General features: G+C 53.3%; 2 protein-coding genes across 3 annotated transcripts; one reads left to right on the top strand and one right to left on the bottom strand.

Annotated features, from left to right (window-relative positions):
- The first annotated feature begins 487 nt into the window (after window positions 1-487).
- Window positions 488-7466, top strand: LOC148820682 (uncharacterized). The gene is made up of 8 exons (XM_088931794.1): window positions 488-509; window positions 1728-1872; window positions 2865-2937; window positions 3734-3796; window positions 4473-6476; window positions 6591-6712; window positions 7053-7145; window positions 7349-7466. Exons 1-8 carry the CDS (start codon window positions 488-490, stop codon window positions 7464-7466), a joined length of 2640 nt encoding a protein of 879 aa, XP_088787920.1.
- A 2364-nt stretch (window positions 7467-9830) lies between these two features.
- On the bottom strand, window positions 9831-13970 carry nanos3 (nanos homolog 3). 2 transcript variants are annotated; one of them, XM_088933126.1, is made up of 3 exons: window positions 13907-13970; window positions 12294-12484; window positions 9831-10661 (listed from the first exon to the last, which is right to left on the bottom strand). In XM_088933126.1, the coding sequence occupies exon 3, from the start codon at window positions 10596-10598 to the stop codon at window positions 10059-10061; it is 540 nt and encodes a 179-aa protein (XP_088789252.1). In that variant the 5' UTR covers window positions 10599-10661; window positions 12294-12484; window positions 13907-13970; the 3' UTR covers window positions 9831-10058. The 2 variants fall into 2 exon arrangements, with proteins under 2 accessions (XP_088789252.1, XP_088789251.1); XM_088933125.1 differs by lacking the exon at window positions 13907-13970 and having other exon boundaries at window positions 12294-12780.
- Window positions 13971-16937: the final 2967 nt, after the last annotated feature.

Here is a 16937-nt window from a genome sequence, read left to right as displayed (position 1 = left end):
AGAATGAAGAAACTAGACCAGTAAAGACGACCGGAGAGGCACCTCTCCAGCTAACCGCCGTCTTCCAACAGCATAGCCGGGTTCTTACGAAACCTAAGCATTCTGTTTCCATATGTGTTTGGGATTAAAGGGGACATAGAAATAAAATAAAGCGCCTCTGTGTATTTTGGAAGCCTTTTTATTTTAAAATAAAGCCTTTTCATTGAAGGTGGCTTCAACAGAGCCACTCTCCGACCCGCAGCCCCAGCGCGCCGCATGCTGGGATATGTCGAGGGGATCTTCCCTCGGGCGGCGGGGGGCTCGCGGACGGCGGTTGGCGCGGCGGGGAGAGCGGAGCGGCGCCCAGCGAGGTGACATTAACAGAAATACAGAAATATGAACAAACCGGCCGTGTCAACAGAGGCTGGGGTGGGCACGGCGGTGTGCTGGGTACTGACCGGCGCCTTGTCTCCCCTTTAGTGTCTCTCAGACCCGGGTCGGCGCCACGATGCCCAGGAGACAGGCCGCAGGTAGGAGAGAGTCTGAGGGGGGTTTATTCCTATGTTCGACTTCATTCGAGACCCGCTGGGACAGAACCAGCCTCATCATGCCAGTCCTCTGTGTTACTTGATCTTACCGAGCTGTGCAGCACCGCTGTCGCGATCCAGCAGGGTGCACGCCAATCCTGTATGTCAGCCCTCCGAACAGCGCAGCCTGTTCCTGTTCAGCAGCCTCCAGCCAGGGGTTTAGACAGGCGGTGGAGTGAGAGAACCTGTCAGACAGGCCGGGAGAAGAGAGGAGGGAACGTCTGCCAGCCTGCTGTCACACAGAGAAGTTTGACTGAAGGGTAGATCTGTTGGGCTGCTGCAGCAGCACGGCGGGTCCTGGCCTCGATTCTCCACTGGGGTGCCTTCTGTGTGGAGTTTGCATGGTCTCCCTGTGCCTGTGGGGGTTTTCTCCAGCTGCTCCAGTTTCCTCCCAGAGACATTCAATTCAATTCAAGGTGCTTTGTGGGCATGACCGCTGAGTACAATCAGTGTTGCCAAAGCAAAACAAATACAGTTAGCATAAAACAAAAAAAATCTACAGACATTTACAATAAAGCCACAATCATAAGATGTTAACATATAAAAACATATGGAGCATTATTGGGAGACAGGCTCACTGTTCCTCAGGCTGTGATGCTGACCTAGTTCATTGGGGTCTCTGGGATGTCCCTCGTGTGTCTACACTGAACTGGGTCCTCAGAACTGCCCCTGTTGTATCTGCGCAGGACTGGGGGCTCTGAACTGCCCGTTGTGTCTGTGCTGGACCGGGGTCTCTGGGCTGCCCCTGGTGTGTCTGTGCTGGACCGGGGTCTCTGGGCTGCCCCTTGTGTGTCTGCACTGGACTGGGGGCTCTGAACTGCCCCTGTTGTGTCTGCACTGAACTGGGGGCTCTGAACTGCCCCTGTTGTGTCTGCGCTGGACTGGGGGCTCTGGGCAGCCCCTGGTGTGGCTGTGCTGGACTTGTGTCGTTCTGTCTTGGGGTCCGGATATTCTCACTTTTCCAGGGATCAGCAGTTTTCTTGTGGTGGGTGGATGGATGCTAAATTTAGGTGGATGGATTTGGATGGATGCTAGAGTTTTCTCTATACTGTGTTTAGGTTGGGATGAAAGCATCTGTCAAACTAGTTAATGTGTAATATTATGGCAATATGGTGGTGTGGTATCACTCCTTTCCTCTCTGTGCCTTACCACCTTGCCTAGCAGACAGCCGGGAGCCCAGAGCCTGCCCCCCCAGGAGCAGGAGCAGGAAGAGGAAGCTTTCTGAGAGGGAGGAGGGCGCCCCCACTGGACAGTCAGGGGAGCTGCAGCCTGTGGACACAACCACAGAGCCCAGCAGCTCACAGGGGTACAGACAGGCAGTGACTGCACTGTTCAAGTGTGTTAAACAGTTTCAGTACAGCTTTGTGTTGTACTGTGTTCAGGCCTCAGTGTGTGAGAGAGACAGTGTGTTAAACAGTATCAGTACAGCTGTGTGTTGTACTGTGTTCAGGCCTCAGTGTGTGAGAGAGTGTGTTAAACAGTTTCAGTACAGCTTGGGTTCGTACTGTGTTCAGGCCTCAGTGTGTGAGAGAGTGTGTTAAACAGTTTCAGTACAGCTGTGTGTTGTACTGTGTTCAGGCCTCAGTGTGTGAGAGAGACAGTGTGTTAAACAGTATCAGTACAGCTGTGTGTTGTACTGTATTCAGGCCTCAGTGTGTGAGAGAGTGTGTTAAACAGTTTCAGTACAGCTTGGGTTCGTACTGTGTTCAGGCCTCAGTGTGTGAGAGAGTGTGTTAAACAGTTTCAGTACAGCTGTGTGTTGTACTGTGTTCAGGCCTCAGTGTGTGAGAGAGACAGTGTGTTAAACAGTATCAGTACAGCTGTGTGTTGTACTGTATTCAGGCCTCAGTGTGTGAGAGAGTGTGTTAAACAGTTTCAGTACAGCTTGGGTTCGTACTGTGTTCAGGCCTCAGTGTGTGAGAGAGTGTGTTAAACAGTTTCAGTACAGCTGTGTGTTGTACTGTGTTCAGGCCTCAGTGTGTGAGACAGTGTGTTAAACAGTTTCAGTACAGCTGTGTGTTGTACTGTGTTCAGGCCTCAGTGTGTGAGACAGTGTGTTAAACAGTTTCAGTACAGCTGGGTGTCGTACTGTGTTCAGGCCTCAGTGTGTGAGAGAGACAGTATGTTAAACAGTTTCAGTACAGCTGTGTGTTGTACTGTGTTCAGGCCTCTGTGTGTGAGAGAGACAGTGTGTTAAACAGTTTCAGTACAGCTGGGTGTCGTACTGTGTTCAGGCCTCAGTGTGTGAGAGAGTGTGTTAAACAGTTTCAGTACAGCTGTGTGTTGTACTGTGTTCAGGCTTCAGTGCAGTGCTGTCTGGGGGCCAACAGGGGCTGGTGGGCTCAACCAACATTCAGGACTTCTGACCAAGGTAACCTCACAGCACCTCTCACCCACTAGACCCCTCTTCACACCCCTCTTCCTTTTCTGTTCATCTCCATTCCAGGAGAAATTTTAAACTGGTAGGTTTACCACTTTTTCATTGCTTTTTCTGGACACTCCACTCAGCTTTACAGGTAATGGGGATCCCCTCTACCACCAGTGTGTTGCCCCACCTGGATGGTACTTTGGCAGCCAGAGTGCACCAGTACACTCACAACACACCAGCTCTCAGTGGGGAGGAGAACAGAATGATGAATCCAGTTCAGAGATGGGGGTTATTAGGAGGCTATGATTGGTAAAGACTGGGCGTAAATTTGGCCAGGACATCAGGGAAACACCCCTACTCTTTTTGAGAAACACCCTGGGATTTTTAATGACCACAGAGAGTCAGGACCTCGGTTTTACGTCTTATTGGAAGCACATCGCCTTTTATTCAGTATAGTGTCCCCGTCACTATACTGGGGCATTAGGACCCACACAGACTGCAGGATAAGCGCCCCCTACTGGTCCCACTTACATCTCTATATACTGCAGTGCTGTAATGTGTTGTGTCAATGCAATATTGAGCAGTATGGGGTTGTGTTGCTGTCCAGTGTCAGTGTGTTCCTCAGTGCTATGTTGTGTTGTGTGTGGGGGTTTGCTGTCATGTGTCAGCATGTTCCTGAGTGTTGTACTGAGTAGTGTTGTTATGTTTGTGCAGTATGGGGTTGTGTTGTTGTATGGTGGTACTGTATATTGGTATGTACTGCAGTGCTGTACTGTGTTGTATTGCTGTGTTGTTGCAGGACAGCAGGTTCGTGCCTGTGTTCAGGAAACAAAGAGGGAACGCATCCTCTCTCAGGGGGCAGGTAGGCTCTACAGGCTGTGAGCCTGGGTTCGGGGCTGTTCAAGAGATACAGGGAATCTCCAGCCTCTCCCAGAGGGCAGGTAGGCTCTGCAGGGTGTGAGCCCGGGTTTGGGCCTGTGTTCAAGAGATACAGGGAAACTCCAGCCTCTCTCAGAGGGCAGGTAGGCTCTGCAGGGTGTGAGCCTGGGTTTGGGGCTGTGTTCAAGAGATACAGGGAAACTCCAGCCTCTCTCAGAGGGCAGATAGGCTCTGCAGGGTGTGAGCCCGGGTTCGTGCCTGTGTTCAGGAGATACAGGGAAACTCCAGCCTGTCTCAGAGGGCAGGTAGGCTCTGCAGGGTGTGAGCCCAGGTTTGGGCCTGTGTTCAAGAAATACAGGGAAACTCCAGCCTCTCTCAGAGGGCAGGTAGGCTCTGCAGGGTGTGAGCCCGGGTTTGGGCCTGTGTTCAGGAGATACAGGGGGTCACTCTTTTTCTTTCGTGTGTTGTCCATTTTCAGCTGAGTTCTCAAAGCATCAAGCCGAGAGACTGGCGTGTTTATTTTAGATGATAAAATGATTTGCGATTGTGTTTGTAAACTGTGATCAATTTTTGAACATTTTACTATTTTATTTTCAGTGCTCAGAAGTATTTACATTATGTAAAACTGGAGTTAATGACTTGTTGTGGTCCCCCCTCAGGTTGTACAAGTGGATCGCTCCGTGGCAGACATCATCTCGCCAGCCCACCCAACTCCAGCAGACCCTACCACCATGTGTGAAGACTCGGGGGTGCCAGGCAATGCTTCAGAGAGGGGGGAACATATCAAAACAGATAGCAGTGGGGGACTAGAGCAAGAGTACCTTGCAACAACGTCCCGCCCAGAGGCAGGAGGCCCAGCTGCCCCTCACCGGGGCAACAGGCTGGAGAACTCTGCGGCTTCCTCCTCTGAATCCATGTGCACCCTTCTGCCTGCTCCGCAGGAGGGCGCCGCTCAGGGATCTGGAGGGGCACAGGAACAGGACCCCAGCCGCAGGGCACCTGCACTGGAAGATATTTCTGGGGCCACGCAAGGGGGTGCAGGGCTGGAACATGCCTTTCGTGTGGAAGAGACGGCGTGCAGGACAGCAGAGGAGGGCTGGTCCACAGCTCCAGGCCCACAGAACCTGGCATTACACACTGAGCCACCCGCTGGAGACACCCACACCAGCCTGACCCTCTCGCACCCGCCCCAGCACAGCTGCCCCGCGGGGGACGGGCAGGTGGGCGCAGAGGAGGGGGGGGTAGATGACAGAGAAGCGGGGGTGGCAGAGACGACTGACCCAGCAGGCTTAGAGAGTGCGCCCTGTCCCAATGAGGGGAGGGCAGCAGGCCGGCTCGAGGGACAGAGGTGCACAGAGTTGGCAGGGGAAAGATCGGGCCACAGTCCCAGAGAGACAGGATACGGAAACGCCAGGAGGGGCGATCGGGGGTTGGGAGAGAGCAGGGAAGAGCCGGAGGGACAGGCCAAGACCCACGGGGGCCCGGACTGGAGAAACGGAGCCGAAGAAGCGGAGGAGGAAGTGGAATCAGCTGGCTTCCTGGTCTACAGGGAGTGGACATGTCGTTTTGATCCGTGCAGCGCTGAGCCAGGTGCCGACGCTCTGGAGAGAACCCTGCGAGTGCAGCGTGGCGGTCCCTCTGCGGAGGGGCCAGGAAGCCCAGCCTGCGCTATCCTGGGAAGCGGGACTGAGGCTGGAGCCAAGCCGGGAAGCTGTATCACAATCCCGCCTCTTTTCCTCACAGCGGGATCTAACCACCTTGTTTCGGGGGGGGTGAAGGTGACCTCTGAAGCCCTTGTTGCAGCTGGGGTTGGATGGGGCACACCTGACGCCAGTATGAGGGAGAAAGATGCGACTGGCAAAGCTGAGCAGAGCAGAGCTGGGGGTACCCCTCAAGACCCTGGCCCAGACTCCTCAGCTGTGGCGGTGATGAATGTACACGCCAAGGTCAACCTCACTTTCTCTTCGGAAATTGGGGTACAGTGCTTCCAAAGAGGGGTGAAGGGCCCCTCTGATATCATGGAGGGCCTAGCCAGGGGGTTCTGGAAGCCCTCCTTCAGCAGAGTGGCGGCGCACAAGCAGGACGTCAGCGAGGTGTATCGTCTGGAGGACAGGCATCCTGGGAATTCACGCCTGGTGTCGCCCAGCCCCTGGGAGAACAGCATCAGCGCTCTGCAGGAAGAAAAAGAAACTGGGGCATTTCCCACGCAAGTGAGAATCCAGGGAGGACAAGGAACGCCCCTGTTAGTGTGTGCAAAGAAGCAGCTGTGTTCTCCTGAGCTCGAGGTCCTGCCCGAAGACACCTGTGATTTCCCAACCGGCAGCTGGTTCACCGGGGCCGGAGTCACCACCAGCTGTGGAAAATTCACACCTGAACTGGAGAGGCCATCCACTGAGTGCCCCCCAGCTGGGGAAGTTGGGGTGCACTCTGCTACTGTAGAGAACCCCCGTCCACAAGCTTTCATGGAGCTGACAGGTTCTGGGCTCTCCACCACTGAAGAGATGGACATGGAGATGGAAGAATGGGCAGACGGGGATCCCCAGGACCCCAGAAACATGCACACACTCGCTACCACATTGAGCAGTGGCCCAGGGGCGCCCCCTGGCTGTGAGGAGAGACCCGTGCCTTGCGACTCGGAGTTAATAGAGTACTGCAGCACTCAGGTGAGTAAACAGTGTTTCTGGTTAAGTAATTGATTCCGATTCAGTAATTGTGATGTATCTCTTCATCCTCTGTGTCTGCCAGCACTCTGCACCCTGTGCCTCTTGCTCTCTTAGGACTGCCCAGAGTTACAGAGCCCCAGGACCATCGCTGCAAGCTGCCCTGAGCCTGGGCCTGACCCAGCCTGCAGCCGTGTCAGCTCACTGCCTGACCCCCTCTTGGAAGACGTGGCTTTGTGGTGAGGGAGAGACAAGGAGACTGAGGGACAGGGGTAGACCCATTGTCAGCACGAATCTTCTGTGACTGTCTCTTGTCTGTCTGACTCTTGCTGTGTCTTTTTTTAAATTATGAAATAATATTTATAATAGTAAAACATTGCATGCATTAAATATACCTATTTAACATGAAGGTGTAAGTAAATGTTACTTGTTAGAATTATATATAATTTAGTTCATTAAAAGAATTTCAATGCAACAGACTATACACAAGTACAGTATACATATTCACTTGCACACCTACTTGAACATCTGCGCTGCGCTTCTCTGAGTGTCTCACTGGGTCTGCCTGTCCACCTGCAGTGAGATAAGGACTTCTACCCCAGACCCCCCCAGGGAGCTTGAAGACGCCACGGAGCGGGTGTGCGGATTAATTGCCGAGCTGTCGCAGCTGAAGTGAGTGTCCTTTCAGAAATGGCTGTGGGGAGGGACAGTTTGCTGCTTCTCCAGCAGGCAGCCCCAGAGTCAGGGAACCCGTCTCACACAGGCGTGCACACTGCTGCTGGTTACCCCAGATCCCCCTCCCTCCTCTCCTCTTGCCCTCTTTCTCTCCCTCTCTCCTCCCCTTTCTAAAAGGACACTTTCTCTCTCTCTCGCAGTCGGCTGGTGATGTCCGCCCACCGGGAGATGGAGGGCGTGAGGCTGGCTTTGAGACGCAGACAGCAAAGTTTGAGAATGACCAGCAAGAGGGGAGCGTTTGGGCTGCTTCACTCCTAGAATTGAAGTAGAGCAGAGCGCACCCTCATCTGTCCCCGAGAGTGAGCACAATATGCTTTCTGTTCTGAGACAGAACTTAATATACCCCTCTCTTCCTCTCCCCAAGACACACAGCACACTCTCCTCTCCCCAACACACACAGCACACTCTCCTCTCCCCAAGACACACGGCACATTCTCCTCTCCCCTCCCCAAGACACACAGCACACTCTCCCCTCCCCAAGACACACAGCACACTCTCCTCTCCCCAAGACACACGGCACACTCTCCTCTCCCCAAGACACACGGCACACACTCCTCTCCTCTCCCCAAGACACACGGCACACTCTCCTCTCCCCAAGACACACAGCACACTCTCCTCTCCCCAAGACACACGGCACACTCTCCTCTCCCCTCCCCAAGACACACAGCACACTCTCCTCTCCCCAAGACACACGGCACACTCTCCTCTCCTCTCCCCAAGACACGGCACACTCTCCTCTCCCCAAGACACACGGCACACTCTCCTCTCCCCTCCCCAAGACACACAGCACACTCTGCTCTCCCCATGAAAGATGGATCTTGACCAGCTCTTGGGTTGTACTGGAATCTGTTTCCTCCAGGAGCCCATTGTCCAGGTATTAGTTATTGGTTGTTGATTGTTAGTGATGTTTGATAATTGGCTCATTTGAAAGAGAAGTGGCTCGGTACTCGATTTTTACCCTCATGGGTGATTATTGGGTTGTTGATTATTAACAGATTTCATTGTTCCCTACTCTCTTTACAGAGAAACTGTTAAAAATATTTCTAGTGGTTGTTAATTCATGAGTTAAGGTTAAAGATAAGCATAATAAAGCTTTCTTATATGTTAGCTAGGACTGGTGTCTTACAGATCTCAGTGTTTCCAAGTTTGTGAGTCAGTGCGTCTGTGTTAAAAGTTGGTTATGTGTAAGAAGGTTAGAGTCGGTATGTTTGTGTTGTTTTGGATCCTGTTCTGTATGAGGGCAGGTTCACAGTGCTCAGCCAGAGAACAAACCAGCCCATAGACCCCCTCCTGTGGGAGAACTACAGCGAGCCTAGAGGAATCCTTGACCACCCAAACCCATAAACACAGGATCTCAACTATCGGTATTGTGGAATAAGGTATTAAGTAGATCCTCAAAATCACTACAAGATGAGGGGGTGGGGTCCGGTACTGATCACCACCCCTTCTCTTCAGAGGTGCTTCCTGTTGGCATCAACAGAACTGAAATAGCCGAGCAGGAGATCTGAAGTGTTTGCAGAACTGGGATGTTCACCCACACAGGGAGACCAGATACCACAGACCCTGGAATTTCCCACATCAATCCGGTGAAGCTTTTGTGACCAGCTTTGTACTTGGAGTTAATTGATGAAGAAAGACAGAATTGATAATAATCACAGAGTTTCTCTCTTGAGAGAGAGTTGTAAAAGAAGCAGGAGAGAGACAGTGGACCTGGGAACCACTCCCCTGCCTTTGATGGGGCTCAGCTCTGCCCGAGAGCTCTGAAGAGAAGTGGCAGGGGAAACGAAGTGGCTGAACTTTGCCATTGACCGCGGCCAGGAGACTGCTGGGAACTTCAAACAAACACTACAAGCCTCATATGACTACTGTTAGAAGTCAGATAAGAACTGATAACTGATATCTGTGAGGAACTGTAACATCTAGACAAGTAGTGGGGGGGGGGGGGTCTGTACAGATCAGCGACCCCTCACCTTTGAAAGAAGAGTAGCAGTGAGGCATATTACAGCTGCTAGAGACTACACTGGAGTGAGGGCCTCATAGGCTGAATCAACAGGATACTCCAGAGAGAAAAATTCAATTAACAGTGGCTGCAGAGACTGGCGATAATGGATACTTTAGGTCCTAGATACTGTAGGTAGGTCCTAGTTCGCTCTGAGACAGAAGCCACACGCCTGGCCACAGGGGCAGCTGGACTGCTTGTACTGGCAGAATACCGGACTGTTACTCAAGTATACCTCTGACCCCCTGTATTTACACTAGTGCGGACCCTCCAGGATACCGCAGCGCTCGGAAAGTCATTCCAGGCCACCACAGTACGCTTGTATTGTCAGTGCCAGTCGGCGTGCCCGGACAGCTCTGTTGAAGTTGGTGCAGTATGGCAGAGCAACTCCAGCAGCAGGAATCTGGAGGTGCTGAGTTACTTCCTCGCGGCCCTGCCAGCTGGAAGGATAAAATCGCCGATGCCGGGGGGCTTTTTACTGTTTTATTTTGTTTGTTTTTACCAAAATGGGTTTTTGACAACCGTACGGATCACATTAACAAAGAGACAAACAGTCAAAGGCAGAAAACAATCCCCGACTCGGACAACGTGCACCAGTGCCCTCCACTGTAGCGACCGTCCATTTTGCCCCCAACAAGCCCCCCCCAACTCTCGCGTGCACTGCTGGGGCTCCCAAACCCGCTGGGTTCCCCTCGTCTTCGCCGGGTCCGCGCCAAGCTGGCTGCACACGAGCAGGCTCGCCGATTCAAAAACACCATGGCTAAAATAAGCAACGCAACAATTTAAAATAATTCCTCTCGGACACTTTAAAAACGTCCAGCAGCCCGACCGGACGCGGGGCTCCCCCCCCCTCACTTGCGCAGCCTCGAGGGACAGTGCTTCAGGGTGTGGGCCGTGTCCCCGGAGGCGTGGCACACCGGGCACACGTACCTCCGCAGGAGGGGGCAGGACACCTTTCCCAGCTCGTCCCGCAAGCTGTGGGAGAGGTAGACGCTCTCCGACTCCTTGTTCCGAAAACAGAAGTTGCAGCGCCGCGGGGCCGCGGCCGGGGGGCGGCTCTCTGCCCGGCGGGGCTCCTGTGGGCTCCTGGGGGTCGCCGGCGCCTCCGCACCCCGCCAGCCTGTGTTCTGTCTCCCAACCCGCTGGGTCAGCCGGGAAGTCTGCCGTGACTGTGGGTCCCTGGGCATCTCCAAAGCCCCGCTCCCGGGCCAAGCTGCTCCAGGGCTGGACACCCCGGCCACTGTCCCGCTGTCCCCCGCCTCCTCCGCAGCCTCCGGACCTCTGGAGCCGCCTCTTTCCTGGGGCACCAGGTCGGACCGGATCTCCATCACGAGCTTGGCGAGACCCAGGTAGTCTCTGGACAAGTCAAATGTTGGTCTCCTCTGATCCATCCTGGTTCACCGTAGAATCTCGTACGCAGGCAGAGGGGTGAGACGCAGAACTGGGGCTCCGGTCTGCAGAAAGGGGGGAGAAACACAGGACTGGGGTTCCAGAGCGCAGGAAGAGGGGGAGACACACAGGACTGAGGTTCCAGAGCGCAGGAAGAGGGGGAGGCACACAGGACTGAGGTTCCAGAGCGCAGGAAGAGGGGGAGACGCACAGGAGTGGGGTTCCAGAGCGCAGGAAGAGGGGGAGGCACACAGGAGTGGGGTTCCAGAGCGCAGGAAGAGGGGGAGGCACACAGGACTGGGGTTCCAGAGCGCAGGAAGAGGGGGAGACGCACAGGAGTGGGGTTCCGGAGCGCAGGAAGAGGGGGAGACCCACAGGGCTGGGGCTCCAGTCACTTTCACGGTGCCTCTGAGCTGATCTAGGCTGCCTGCGTCCGGGCGTTATCATGAACAACAATGGAGTCATCAGGCCATCGCGCCGTGACAGACAGAGCCAGTAAGTACCCGTTTCATGCGAACTTCCATTAGAACAGAGACGCGCGTTAAAGAGGGCCGACCTGAGATCTTCTGAGGGTTCCTGAGAGAGAGCAGGGCGACAGAGCCACGGCCGGTCCCGGGGGACTGTATTCTACCTTCTACCTGATCATCATTCACTTTATTCCTTTTATCCAGATTTCACTCAAGTTTTACTTAAGAACCCCCATCAGAAAAAGTCAAGACTTTCAGTAACAAAATCAAACGGAACACTAATTATACGCAACCCAGGAGGAAAGCGGACTCGGTGCCGACCGGGCTCGGGGTTCGGGGTTCGGGGCTCGGCGGCACCTTGATCTCGCGCACGAGCCGGACACGAGCCCCGTTAGTGTAACACTGCGAATCGCGCGGTTCTGGCGGAGTTGGGAAATAACCGCATTCAGGCAAAAACTTCGATTTACGCCCGAAGGGAGATTAATAAAGAAGTTTCCTCTTGCATTCGTTTTGCCAACTCGTCTCCTTTGTGTTTTTTGTTTTGCTAAAAAGGTCTGTTGTACACCGACGAGAGACGCCAGCGCACCTCGCAGCGCGCCCCGCTACACCGGCTGTCGGCGCACAGGTGGCACCCATCTCCAGGCCTGCCCCTCGGGGTGCGGGGTGTATACGGCTGTGGCGCTCGCCCGTCCTGAGAGCTCTGTCACGGCAACCGCAAGTGAGCAGACCGGCGAACCGCAAAGCTCCAGGCTGGACCTGCAGCCCAGCCGCGGCCCGGTAGCTTCAGACTGGGTTACAGACAGGGTCGGCGCCTCCCTTCTCCTCGGACATGACCGCGAGTTGAGCTGATTGCAGCAGCTCCTCAGACAGGTGCTCAGGCCATCAGGACCGGGGCTGTCACCAGTCAGCAGGAAGAGGATTCCGAGCGTGTGCGCAGTACCCCGAACTCCAGCACAGTAGTACCCCAAACTCCAGCAGACAGTACCCAAAACTCCAGCACGGTAGTACCCCAAACAGCAGCAGACAGTACCCCGAACTCCAGCACAGTAGTACCCCTAACTCCAGCCGACAGTACCCCACACTCCAGCACAGTAGGAATAATAAGACCGAACAGGAGACCCCGAGAATATCAGGAAAGGAAAACATAGAGCGTTAATTAATAAAAAAAAACTAACTAGAAGCCTTTAACAGCACACGCCCTGTGTCCCTCTCCCTGGAGGAACCGCTTACCTCCGGCTGGCCGCGCGAGTCCAGTACCTGCCGAGTCCACTGGGCTGCAAAGCCCCTCTGTCCAGCCGCCGCCGTGACGTCAGCCGCCAGGCCCCGCCCCCGGTCCCGGCGCGCGGCCGGCTGGGGGGGGGAGAGGCGTGTCCACAGGGAGGGGCAGCTCGCTCGAACCCGCAACCCGAGGCTCCACCTCTCTGCCGTGACACACAGAGAGAGCAACAGAAGAAAGCCAGACCTCAGGGAAACAGGTACAAATTCACACTTAACAACAACACACTGAAGCACACATCCAGCTACACATATCTCGGTCTCACCATCAGCTCATCTGGGAGTTTTGACCTGGCAGTGAAGGCACTGAGAGAGAAGGCACTCAGGGCTTTCTATGCAATAAGAAGGAGGCTCTTCAACATCAACCCACCAACGAGAATCTGGCTCCAAATATTTGAAAGTGTAATCCAACCCATTGCCCTATACGGCAGTGAAGTGTGGGGTCCCCTCACAGACCAGCATTACACTCAATGGGACAAACACCCCACAGAAACTCTGCACATGGAGATCTGTAGAAACATCCTCCGTGTGCAGAGAAAAACTCCTAACAACGGGTGCAGGGCCGAATTAGGCCAGTACCCACTATTGATAAACATACAGAAAAGAGTATTAAAGTATTGGCTACACCTAAAAACAGCGACCACAATTCCTACCACCACAAAGCCCTGCTGAGCCAAGAGCTGAGCCCAAAACAGAGCCCCCTGAGCCAGCTGGTCCTGAGGCTCACTGACTCGAGCCACACCAACACCAGCCAGCCTCAGGACAGCACTGCTAGAGCACCACAACTCAGACTCGACCACATCACAGCACAGATCAAACAGCAATATCTCACATATACACAAACACAACATAAACTGAAATGCTACAGAACTCTAAACAGACAATACACACTAGCAGAATATTTGACCAAAATAAGAAACAACAAACAGAAACAGTCCCTGACGAAGTACAGGCTCAGTGACCACAGCCTGGCCATAGAAACTGGGCGACACAGGCAGACCTGGCTGCCCAGAGAGGACAGGCTGTGCTCCCACTGCCAGCGGGGAGAAATAGAGACAGAGGTGCACTTCCTACTGCACTGTGACAGATACTCTGGGATTAGAGAAACATTCTTCCCGAAATTCAGAAATCTAATCCCAGAGTTCCCACACCTGCCAGAATCACAACGGGTCCCAATCCCACTGGGAGAGGGAGGAGGGAACTCAATTGAACTGGAGGCCCAGTATGTGATCTCCTGTCACAGCCTGAGGAACAGTGAGCCTGTCTCCCAATAATGCTCCAGCCGCCTACAGTATATGTCAATATCTTATAATATGTCTTTGTTGTAAATGTCTGTAATATGTCTGTAGATTTTATTTTACTTCTATTTTTTGTTTTGTTTAATGTAAAAATCATTAGTTCATTTGCTTTGGCAACACTGATTGTACCCATCGGTCATGCTAATAAAGCACCTTGAATTGAATTGAATTGAGCAACAACACCAGACACCGATGCGCCGGCGTACCAAAACAATTACGCAATGTGAACGTGTGAGTCCACACTTTTCTACCTTTCCATTTCCCTCTCACCTGTTCAGCTCCCTCCCGGGCTGAGTTCCAGTGTGAAACCTAGGCTTCACCCCGCTGAAGGCCTGTCCGGGCGCCTCGAGAGTCAGGTCACAGTTTTCACTCATCGCTCAGCGGGTTCGAGTCAAGCAGCACAACCCACCGACAGCGATGAATGTGGATTGGGACCGCGGTGATGCCCTGCTGCCTTTCTGCCACCAGGGGGCACTGTGTGGCAACACCTGCTGTACGTCGGACATCTTGGCTCAAGCAACTGCATGCACTGTGCTGTGGCTCGGCTGAGCCAAAATGGCGGTAGACTGACTCCTCCTCTCCCCTCAAATGAATTTCTTGGTATTAATAAGGGTGCATCTGTGTACTCAATCTACCTAGAGTGTCGGGGGATTCGCTCCAGAAACGGTGTGAGTGCAGAGCTGTCATCTCGCACTCCCGCGCGTCCCTCTGTCTCGGGGTGGACGTAGCTCCTGTGCGTCACTCTGGTGGTAGGGCAACGTCAGGGAGATCACCAGCTAGCTCTTCTCCAGCCTCAGGCCGCCCCTGCACGATGACGTGGGTTCGAGGCACAGGGTACACTCAACGGCCAATGGTTTCTCTTGGACACAAACTCACCGACAGCGTTGAATGTTTCCTGGGAATCGGGAAGGAGCTTGTACACACACATTGCCACATGTTCACTCACACACACACACACAGGCAGACCGCAGGACTGTCCTGTCTTCCGATCAGAGCAGACACACTGCACACAGCGGCCCCTTCTGACAGGACGGAGGAGGAGAGGGAGAGAGGGGGAGTGTGAGAGGAAGTGAGAGTGAGTGTGAGGTAGAGGGCCAGCGAGAGGGAGGGAGTGTGAGTGTGAGGGAGAGTGAGTGAAATGATTGTGAAAGTGAAATGAGAGTGAGTGGGACGAAAGATTGTTTTATAAACTACTCCAAAGTGGCATAGGGGGCAAAGTGTACGACATAATTAAATCAATGTATTCAGAGAGCAAATGTACAGTGAAAATTGGAAACAAAAGGACCAAATTCTTCACCCAAGGCCGTGGGGTGAGACAGGGCTGCAGCTATCAGCTATATATATCAACGAATTAGCAGGAATGTTGGAGCAGTCTGCAGCTCCTGGTCTCACACTACACGACACAGAAATCAAGTTCCTGCTCTATGCAGATGACCTGGTCCTGCTGTCGCCCACAGAACAGGGGGTGCAGCAGAACCTGGCACTGCTGGAGCAGTACTGTCAGACCTGGGCGCTGACAGTCAATCTGGACAAGACCAGAGTTATGGTTTTCCAGAAGAAAGCCAGACCTCAGGGAAAGGTACAAATTCACACTGAACAACAACACACTGAAGCACACATCCAGCTACACATATCTCGGTCTCACCATCAGCTCATCTGGGAGTTTTGACCTGGCAGTGAAGGCACTGAGGGAGAAGGCACTCAGGGCTTTCTATGCAATAAGAAGGAGGCTCTTCAACATCAACCCACCAACGAGAATCTGGCTCCACATATTTGAAAGTGTAATCCAACCCATTGCCCTATACGGCAGTGAAGTGTGGGGTCCCCTCACAGACCAGCATTACACTCAATGGGACAAACACCCCACAGAAACTCTGCACATGGAGATCTGCAGAAACATCCTCCGTGTGCAGAGAAAAACACCTAACGGGTGCAGGGCCGAATTAGGCCAGTACCCACTATTGATAAACATACAGAAAAGAGTATTAAAGTATTGGCTACACCTAAAAAACAGCAACCAAAATTCCTACCACCACAAAGCCCTGCTGAGCCAAGAGCTGAGCCCAAAACAGAGCCCCCTGAGCCAGCTGGTCCTGAGGCTCACTGACCCAAGCTACACCAACACCAGCCAGCCTCAGGACAGCACTGCTAGAGCACCACAACTCAGACTCAACCACATCACAGCACAGATCAAACAGCAATATCTCCCACACTGGGACACACACACACAAACACAACATAAACTGAAATGCTACAGAACCCTAAAGAGACAATACACACTAGCCGAATATCTAACCAAGATAAATAACAGCAAACAGAAACAGACTCTGACGAAGTACAGGCTCAGTGACCACAGCCTGGCCATAGAAACTGGGCGACACAGGCAGACCTGGCTGCCCAGAGAGGACAGGCTGTGCTCCCACTGCCAGCGGGGAGAAATAGAGACAGAGGTGCACTTCCTACTGCACTGTGACAGATACTCTGGGATCAGAGGAACATTCTTTCTCAAATTTACACAGCTAATCCCAGAATTCCCATACCTGCCAGAATAACAACAGGTCCCAATCCTACTGGGAGAGGGAGGAGGGAACTCAATTGAACTGGAGGCCCAGTATGTGATCTCCTGTCACAGCCTGAGTAACAGTGAGCCTGTCTCCCAATAATGCTCCATATTTTTATATGTAAATGTCGTATGATTGTGTCTGTATTGTAAATGTCTGTAGATTTTTGTTGTATGTTAATTGTATTTGTTTTGCTTTGGCAGCACTGATTTGACTCATTGGAAATGCCAATACAGCACCTTGAATTGAACTGAATTGAATGGAGTGAGGGAGAGGGAGGGGGGTAGACTTGGTTGAATCCAGACTGAAGCCAAAGGCCAAAGAGCAAAGACTTCCTGGCTCGGAGGGGAACCTGGGAGTGTTGGAGTGAGTCTCACCCCTCAGCCCTGACAGTTACACAATGTTTTATTCTGTATTAGCCCACTTGCCAGGAAACCCACTCGGACCCCCCCCAGCTGTCCAGGTCTGTGCGGAGGCTCTGGGGGAGGGGGTCTGCGTGCTGTTTCAGGGTCTGTGGAAATGTCACTGCTCTCCGTGGGCAGGGCTGTCTGTGTCTGCTTGCCCCAGACTGGATCAATAACACAATTCAATTCCTATTCCCAGGCCACAGGGGCTGACACACACTCCTGCTCTCACTGCTATTCATTCCCTCTCCTTGCACGGCTGGCCAGGGTGGAAAACTGGGCTCACCAGGGAGCTGAACCCACATCCTCCCAGTTAAGAGTCATTCACACAGACGC

The sequence above is a fragment of the Atractosteus spatula genome, chromosome 14 (genome assembly GCF_055471065.1).
Source record: "Atractosteus spatula isolate fAtrSpa1 chromosome 14, fAtrSpa1.hap1, whole genome shotgun sequence".
Classification (NCBI taxonomy): domain Eukaryota; kingdom Metazoa; phylum Chordata; class Actinopteri; order Semionotiformes; family Lepisosteidae; genus Atractosteus; species Atractosteus spatula.
The sequence above is the reverse complement of the archived record's forward strand: the minus strand, read 5'-3'. Positions and strand labels throughout refer to the sequence as shown.

Bases quoted from the DNA above. Each gene is read 5' to 3' on its own strand.
- LOC148820682 (XM_088931794.1), top strand. From the start codon at position 488: ATGCCCAGGAGACAGGCCGCAG. The intron at 3,797-4,472 runs GTAGGCTCTACA...GTCCCCCCTCAG, and splicing joins CATCCTCTCTCAGGGGGCAG to GTTGTACAAGTGGATCGCTC. The intron at 6,713-7,052 runs GTGAGGGAGAGA...GTCCACCTGCAG, and splicing joins TTGGAAGACGTGGCTTTGTG to TGAGATAAGGACTTCTACCC.
- nanos3 (XM_088933126.1), bottom strand. From the start codon at position 10,598: ATGGATCAGAGGAGACCAACATTTGACTTGTCCAGAGACTACCTGGGT.